Genomic DNA, 9176 nt, shown 5'->3' on the forward strand with positions numbered 1-9176 from the left:
CGCCTTTGTTCTTTTGGGTGAAATATGCCCTCTAGGCTCCGGATCCAACAAGTAATAGTCACCGGCACAATTTAGTACGTATATATGTTACAATGAAAAGGGGTAATCAATAGGTTAGCATAATGCAAGTTCGCCTAAAAGGCACTTCAACTAGCTTTTTAGCGTTATAGCAGTCAACCATCCTCTCTATATTGAAGAGGGTATCTTCAAAATGCCTCTCTGTTTCTAGAAATAGCAAAAGTTAGATGATTTATGCAGTTACAAATACCTTGTTTAGAGCATATCACCGCTATGTTGATTTGACTTACGACTCCGGATTAACTTAGATGATAAAGATGAGGGTTAATTTTACCTCAAGCAGAACATGTATTAATTTTGTATGTCTAAGATGTTGGCAATAGATTCCATTCAATTCCCAAATCTCAACTTTGAAGCTGGCTGAACCTCTTCCAACTAGTATCATATTTGAGATGTACGTAATGATCTATAAAATTTATTCACACTTCATTGCACGGGTGATCTCCCATGCAATTGTGTCATGACCTTGATCCACAAGTCCTTCAGCCTTTTTCCTGCAGTTCACCAACGCAACTTTGAATGTTTCGTGCTCAAGGGATGATGGGTACATTATCTGCTCTTCCTGATATGTCAAATCCATAAAATGAAAAATAGTTAGAGAAATGAGCACTTCTTCATGCTATCACACATCAAACACAGTTCCCATCGAAGGTCAATCATTACTGGTTCATTGAGAAATTGGTAGTGGATACTTTTTTGAGTATTATAGCAAATAGTATTTGAAGAAACATGCATGTAGTAATCCTTTTGAAGTGCCGAATATCAAAATTTTCTGGAGACTACACATGGAACACTTCAATTGCCTGTCGATGGCACTCAAAAAATTGAAGATTTTCACAGTTCAGTATCACCGTTTTCTTAAAGTTCATGGCAAGTGAAATAATCTTGCTCCTGCAAGAAAGCAGCTGGTGTATATATTGGAATGAAATTGTAGAATTAGTTATCCAAATTCCAGTTTTCATGTCAGGAAGTTGGTCTTTACCTCTGGTAGTTCGCAGAATTCATCAGCAGTTATTTGCAGCAACTCCACGGCAGTTTGACCAGTACACCAGGCAAACAGTTTTCCACTCTCATCTGCAAGAGTTATTTTTAAATGAAAATTCCGTGCCAGCTCTGCATTGCATTTACGTCGACAGAAGTGGCACTTGAGGTCCTCAGTTGAACCATCATCAAGAAAATAACCACAAGATGTATGTGATAGTCTCGTAGTCACGTGACAATGTTCAATTTGATCCAGCCAGACTCTACATACCTGGAATACAAACAACACCACAACCATAATGAGAAGTGCACTCCAATCACTTCAGTTTTGTTTAAGTAGCATAATGACAACAGAAAAGAGATTCAGTGAGACTCTAATAAGTTGATAATATTCTCTGTATCTCCAAGCATTTAAACTAACATGTGTCCGAGGGGCTTAATAGGAAACTCATTTACTTCAAAAGCTCAATTCTTCAACTTCATTAAGCTCCTTAAAGTCTAAAGAAAATACAGAAGTGACTCAAGCAGCTGAATAGACGCTAATTAAATAGACAATTGTTCAACTTTTCATGAGATGCACAAACTGTAAAGCTTGAGCAAGAAGCAACAACTAGGTTGCTTGTTCTAAGAGACAACTTTAAAATAGTACTGTTAAATTGTCATGAAGCTTGTCTTTTTTTCCACATGCCATTGGAAGTCAACACTAGCATAAGAGCAGATAAACCCAGATCTTATAAACTGTTGCTCATATAAAGTAGGGAGGCCACAGTCCTAGCCCTTTGCAGAGAGATCTTGAACATGAATGACAATGTTCAAAGCAAGAGAACATACATGAGTACCAGTAGGCTCGGCTGATAAATCAGAAAGGCAGGATAACTTGTGAAGACAAGATGAGTTGAGCAGCGCTGGTAAGCAACTAATATTAATAAATGAAGCTCCAACATCATTCTCAAACCACCGCAATTCTAGACTGTCAAAGTAGAAAGAATGGCACGGTAAGACGATTAAGCTGTAAAAACAGATGGTTAAGTTCCTTTTTCCCAATTTCTTCTTTATATAAAATCCATGGAAAGATGAAGTTACATAGCTAAGTTACCATCTATGAAGATTGCATATAATCAGAAAATTTACCTTTTTCTTGTTCCCACAGAGCACGTCAAACCAGATATGTAAATAGTGTGCCCCAGTCCTAGTCTCCCCAATGACCTGCAGGGATATATTTCTGTGAAGTATGTTTTTCACACAGATCGATCAAAGAGAATGCATGTCACTTATTGGTCTGAGAAACATATTTTTTCAAATCGATTGATCAAAGAGAATAACATGTAACTTCACTGATTTGAGAGAACTCTTCCTACCAGAATCGAGCAAAATGTAGTCTCACCCAAACTGCACCAGTTACATCTTGAATCTTAACAGAAAGTACTTGGTCTTGAGTACTTTTGATGTCAGCAACAGTACCATAGAGGCTTATTCCAGTCATCTTCTCCCGAAGATCAACAACAAATGACTGCAGACTTCAAAGTTGTAAGATGTCAATAACAAATGCAACTGCATAATGGTGAGCAATGGTTTTCTTCAACTAAAAAACCATCCAGATTATTTTATCACCAACCAACATGATTACAGACCGTTTAGACTGTTCTCTTTAGAAAATTCTTAGTAGGAACCATGGTAAACAAAAAGGGTTCTAAAACTTTATTTACAATTTTATGCAGTGAACCAAAAAGCATATAAAGCTCTACGTAATAGAAATAGACATCAATACATTTTTTTGTGAAATCTAGATACAAACAGAAAAGTAGCTTGCCATTAATAACAGATACATAGTCAAGTCAGAAGCAGTGGCATCACCCTCTAAGGAAACAACCCTATATGGAAGACCAAAAGCAAAGCATGCAAACAAAACTTTTTAAGGTGGAGGTGAATGAACTAGCATGTCAAATCAGTATGTGATTAAAAGTCAGAAACACCTCAAAACAGAGCGTTTCTTCTTCTTTTTTAATTCTGAAATTCAGAGCTAAACGCAAGATAGAAATTCCAAAATCTATATATATATATATATATATATATATATATATATATATATATATATATATATATATAGCATCTGATAACAGAAAGTTTTAAGGAGCGCAGGCTTACTCGGAAAGGATAATTACTGAAGTCAATAGAACCTTGAGAATTACAAGGCAGGGAAACCTGGGAAACTACAAGTCCCTGACTTGGATCCAAAGCTCTTGATAGTTTTTGTCCTTTGTGATGGTTCTGTGTCAGTGCTACGGATACCTGACAAGCCCCTGATCTAAGTTTTCAAGCAGTTATAAATATTAACAACTCGTTACATTAATTATTCAGGACTTACTTGCTCCTCATTCTGAATAAAAGGCACCAGATATAGCTGTGTTGCAGTACCGTATTCAAGGCAAACTTCTTCAGATGCTTCAAGAGCACTATCAGTGGAGCTCGAGATAAATGGTCTATCCAGGGCAAGCGTACTTCCCACACTGCAAAGAACAAAGTTACAGCAGGTACAGAAGCAGGAAAAGGTAAAAGCAAATACAGTGAAAACAAATTAAAGGGAGTACATATGGCATTGTACCTGAATAGGTTTGCAAGCAGAACCTGCTCACCCCACAAAAGAAATTTTGAATAGACATCATATTCATCGACAAGATTTATTTGCTTCCTCTGCAAACTACCATACTTCCCTTGAACCTCCATAGAAGTAATAGATTCAATCCTATAGCCATTTGGGACTAGGGTACATCAACAATGAAAGTAGCAAAATACACAAAATACCAACGCCAGATGTGGAATACTAGACTTCTATTTGAATTGTTAATAGTCATATGACAGGATAATGCACCTTGCACGTAATGAATAGAAGACCCCCTGATGGACTGCATCAAGAGAAATGGAAGAGAAGGAATCTGCACAAAATTGTGCTAAAAGCAACATTGCGTCATCATTTTGGTCCTACATTTGGAATAAGAACTGTAAATTAGGACATGGGTTCACCATAGAAATTGAAATGCAAGAATATTATTAACATAGCTCCAGGGAGTACGGACATATCAGCTTGTGACCTAATTTTATCTAGCTGATATCATACACCTAACACCTACTTCAAAAGGTTAACATAGGAAAAACAATAGTATGAAAAATATCAATGCAAGCTTTGTAGCTTATATGTAAACAGCAATTTTTATTTTTATTTTTTTGAGAGTGGTAATGTTAATATATAAGCAGCAATCATTAGTGGTGAAGAAAGCATTAAATTAAAACAGAGTTTCAATTTAAGATCATAGGTCATAACTGAACTTATGGGAGTTGAATTTGCTAAACTTATGAGTTGTATATAACTTCTTTGTTTTGTTGTTATTGAAGATTTTGGGAATCAAGAAACACCGACAAAAATTTGTAGTAAGAAATTTATTTTATAACAATAACAGATGATGGAAAAAGAACCGCAGCATAAGGACAATAATAGTTGGTTACTTGAGGCTTTCCATTGAACTGTCATTTAATTTTAGGAATCCCTCCAGAAGAACTTGTACATCGGAATGGTTGATGGCTCCACCTAACTCATCAATCATTCCATTATGGGAATATAATAACATGTGAGATCCATGCTCAAGGATTTAATCGAGGACAATAACTCTCCCTTCCTGCCCACTTTTTGCGAAAAACAGCGACAAAGGAAACACACACAGCATCAGGGGCGGCTCGATTTAATTGATGGCTTAAAGCCAAATTGTAATAAGAGGCTTTAATCTTTTGTTATTAAAAAAGAACTTCATACATTATTTGAAGTCTATCCTTCTCATTTTTTTAGATGAAAAGCTCTCAAATGTTTTATTGTTACTTCGAGTATGCACTTACAATCAACTTAGATTGCGACTCTTCACCCAAATAAACAATCAACTTAGATTGTGACTTGTTCATAATTTAATTTATTTTTATTTTCTTTTAAAATTTATCAAGAGCTCCATTATGAGATTGTATTAAAGTTTCAACTCTTTTTTTTTTTTTTTTTTTTTTGAGTTTTGAGTAATTAATGTGATTCATATTTTCTAGTTGACAAATTTAAATTCTAATGAACCAAATAAAAAGCAATATAGACCTACGATGTAAGAATATAAAAAAAAAAGTTAACAAATCTCAAATTAAAAAAGAAAAGAAGAATAGCAAGTTAGAGCAATAACACCTAATTCTAGATGTTGTAACTTGATGTTAAAACATAATGTCATTGTATTTGTTTGCTTGACGCAATGCCTGACAACTCGAGAAAGAATGAAGAGGAATTTGAAATTTGATGTATTCAAAGCCCTTCAACCCATGTTTTCATGAGAATAAATAGCTTAGTAGGAGGAAGAAAAAGAGAGGGTAAAGTACAAGATTTCTTATGAGAAACGAAAAAAGAATTAACAAGAATGATTTGGATTATATATGTAAATTACCCGAAATGTATATACATTCACTTTAAATTACATAACAAATAATCCTATAGATCTTATGTTTTTTCATTAATGTATTCAATATTCTATCAAAAAATCTGCTAAGTTATCAGATAGAGGGAAAAGGACGGCCACTGAGGTGCTGCTCTTTTGCAACAGTTTGTAGTGAAAGACAATAAAAGACATAATATGCCTACGATGTCTAGAATATTAGTAAATCATTGATAACACTGAAACACGAAAAAACTACCATTAAATGCTGAAGAACAGAAACACACATAGATTTTGACACTACCTCATCTAACAGTATCACAAGATATTCAGTTGGCAAAAGCCGTGCTTGACCTGAACTTCCAGTGGCAGTTCGGAGGCGGCATCCTGTGAGGAAAACTTCACGACCTTTCTTCAAAATACCATTCTTTGGATCCGCTAAGCTGTAGAATCTGTTATATCACAAATAAGAGCTCTGAAGAAGTCAAGAAGTACAATATCTAGAAACAGATCATGCAGCAACTAGTAAGTAGAACAAAAGGACATGCAGCAAAATTTGCAGAAGCAAAACATTATTAGCTATGTCTGAAGTCTAAAACATCTTGTTTCCTTCACATACAGCTCAAATTCTTATTATAAGGATATCAAATCACATAAGCAATATAGCATGCTGTTAATATTTGAGCTTAAATCCTCATATTAATATCAATATCGAGCCAAGTAAGACCAAACCCTACATTGATATTATGTCCAAGCATCGTTACCACTTGAAGACTAATAATCTTTTATTGAAAACAGATAAATCTTTTATACATACAACATTCATAAACCATTGTAGGTTAACTCATTGATGAAGCTTGAGTTACACAATAGCATAATTTTATGCAATGTTATTTACAATTGTTTACACATCTACAGTATAGAAAAGAGAGAGAGAGGAGAGACAGAGAAAGAGAACAAGAAATAAGAGGTCTAAGTAAGCAATTTGAGCTAGTCAATGAATAGAAGGAAACCTTAAATTTGGTATGAAGGTCAGGGTGGAACCATAATAAAATTTTCAAGCAGAGGATACAGATCAAGTAATGACTTTAAGTTAGAAAAATAAATTTTAGTGAAGGATCATCATTTTCCACTGTATCAGACGAAAAGGCCCATTACCTGCGGTGAAGATACAGATCTATTGTATTAGAACTCCAAAAATCACCTAGCTGAAGCATATAAATGTTTGTTCCTGGAAGAAAAATGGCATATAATATTCGTAAATTTCAATCTTACGAGTGAGCCAAATTACAAGAAAGCCCGTGTATGGAAAATGAACCGTATCAAAAGCTCCATGTAGAAAAGTAACTTTCTGTAAATTCAATGTTTCCAAGACAATACACAGATCAAATTTCGCATATGTGTTCTTCTTATCATTATTTAATTAATAAAAGAACTTCACCGGAAAGGATTCTCCAAGAAATAAATACTTTTCAAATTTAAGCATCATTTGCATAATACAAGTTTCATAATAGTGATATCAAACAAAAGCATAGACAATCCACAGACATCAGAAGATGTAATGATTTATCAATCAAGGAACAACAGATTGAGACATAGTTTATCCGAAATAGTACAAGCCTAATATACACGCATCATCACCTCACAACATAAAATGTACATTGGTGGAATCAAACCTAAAAGTCCCAACTGTACCTGGAAGAATGTAAGTGTCTATAATAACAGCTTCAATTACACTGTTCAAAGATAAAAACTTTTTCTCATATATGGAGTCAATGGTGACGGTGTTAGGAAGCTTTGCCCTCTTATGTTTCTTCTTCAACTGAGAAATACATTCTGACTGCTTCTTTGGAGCTCCACTCCTATTCAATTCATTCCAAGCCTGCATATCATTATAGTTAAGTCACTATAACTTTCAAACTTCAAAAAATGCAACTTCAACCTAGCATATTACTTGAGCAATGGAAAAAGGAGAGGAGAAAAATATATTTCCTCAAAAAAATGACAATGTACTTTTATATATTTATAAACAATTTAACTTTAAACTTTCTATTTTACACTTAATGGGATATTCATCATCATACAAATATCTATGGATTGTTTTAGAATACAAGTTTTAAAGTCTTTCTTTCTTAAACTCGCATTCTCAGTCAAAGTGCATCACATAAAATGGGAGAAGCAAGTGATATCTTCAATAAAATTTACATATTTAGAATCAGCATAGAAAATACTAAATAATCAAATTATATTTTTACAGTCAAATGGTTGATAACAAAAAAGTACGTGTTTGATTTCTCAAATAGTGATTCTCGAATAGTAATAGTGACATTCTTGACTGAGAGCGAGCAAATTACTGGATCACAAAGGTACTCAAGAAAAATATCAATAATCACTTCACTGACTCATTACAGCTTTAAATATTACTCCATCCCTTTCAATTTATTTGTCTAGTTTTGACTTGGAAAGTAAGGAAGACTTTTGCATTGGTTTTAAATTAAAGATAAGTAGTATGTACCAAAATGTGCTTTAACTTTGTGGTTTAAACATGACATGTGGAAAGTTGGAACTGAAGCAAAAAAAAAAAAAAAAAACTCTTTTACATAGATTAAAAAGGAAAGTAAGACAAAGAGTAGTGAGTTAAGAAATATTGAACCTGAAAGAGATCAGAGAGGAGAATAGCGGAGGTAACACCAGATGAATAAGCAATGCAAGTCTTGAGAACCCTTGATACTATCCAGCTCCAACTAGCTGCTTCCTTCGATTCATCTCCATTACTGTTAGAGAGTACGGACTTAGCGTAGTCAATGAATTGCAGAAATGGGTCTTCTTCTTCTTCTACTTCCATGGCTGATGCCGCATGGTCCATCATGCAGCTAAGGATTACAACCTGATTTCAAAGAGAGCTTTTTTTTTTTTTTATGAACTCCAAACCCTAATCTTTTGATGCGGAAATGGCGGGTTTCATGCACTAAGGGGCGCGGGAAAGTTTTGCAGAGTGTAGTGTTGTGGACGCACGACGTCGTTGCTGGCTAAATGTAACAAATGTTTTCCAATTGAGGTGTGGGCCGTGTTTTTTTTTTATTTTTTTTTTTATTACACAATGGGGCCGTGTGTTAACTGTTATGGTATGACACAAAAATGGTTTGCGAGAAATATTTTTCACAAATAGTATTTGCTTCACTATTCAACAATTTCTGAGCTTGAACAATTGTTCTAATTAATAGTTCGGGAAAAATATGAACGAAAAAAGTCATTTTTTTTTTCTTTTATGCGCAAAACATTTAAGGAAAATAATTTTTTGGTACAAAAACACCCTTGGTTTTGATTGGTTTTTTCGTACACAAAATTATTGAAGATCAATTTTCGAGCAAAGCTATGTGTCCACGTCACAATTTTAAAAGGCAAATATTTTACGAAAGCTAGTTGATAAAAGTGTAACTTCACGAGTCCAAGCGCAATACAGTCGAATCTCTCAATAATGATAGCGTATGTCCGAAAATTTTATGGCTAAGTGAGGTGTTGCTATATATATTTATTGGCATTTGATATTTAAATCTCACTTAGCTGCTATAAATAAAAGTACGTAAAACAATTATTTTTTTGTATGTTTGTGTTACAAACGAAAACAATATATTTCTTAGTTTTAAAATCTTAATTGATTTTCAT

At 34.1% G+C, this 9176-nt stretch overlaps 1 protein-coding gene across 1 annotated transcript; it reads right to left on the reverse strand.

Moving 5' to 3' along the window:
- Nucleotides 1-87: 87 nt before the first annotated feature.
- On the reverse strand, nucleotides 88-8553 carry LOC132034439 (uncharacterized). The gene is made up of 13 exons (XM_059424788.1): nucleotides 8164-8553; nucleotides 7206-7392; nucleotides 6669-6741; nucleotides 5815-5962; nucleotides 3929-4038; nucleotides 3662-3802; nucleotides 3425-3566; nucleotides 3205-3348; nucleotides 2418-2569; nucleotides 2191-2265; nucleotides 1891-2029; nucleotides 1061-1330; nucleotides 88-640 (listed from the first exon to the last, which is right to left on the reverse strand). Exons 1-13 carry the CDS (start codon nucleotides 8377-8379, stop codon nucleotides 494-496), a joined length of 1944 nt encoding a protein of 647 aa, XP_059280771.1. The 5' UTR covers nucleotides 8380-8553; the 3' UTR covers nucleotides 88-493.
- Between the last annotated feature and the right edge of the window lie 623 nt (nucleotides 8554-9176).

The sequence above is a fragment of the Lycium ferocissimum genome, chromosome 10, assembly GCF_029784015.1.
Source record: "Lycium ferocissimum isolate CSIRO_LF1 chromosome 10, AGI_CSIRO_Lferr_CH_V1, whole genome shotgun sequence".
NCBI classification, from domain to species: domain Eukaryota; kingdom Viridiplantae; phylum Streptophyta; class Magnoliopsida; order Solanales; family Solanaceae; genus Lycium; species Lycium ferocissimum.

Bases quoted from the DNA above. Each gene is read 5' to 3' on its own strand.
- LOC132034439 (XM_059424788.1), bottom strand. From the start codon at position 8,379: ATGATGGACCATGCGGCATCAGCCATGGAAGTAGAAGAAGAAGAAGAC. The intron at 4,039-5,814 runs GTAGTGTCAAAA...TTCCAAATGTAG, and splicing joins TTGTGATACTGTTAGATGAG to GACCAAAATGATGACGCAAT. The intron at 641-1,060 runs GTAAAGACCAAC...TTGACATATCAG, and splicing joins AATTCTGCGAACTACCAGAG to GAAGAGCAGATAATGTACCC.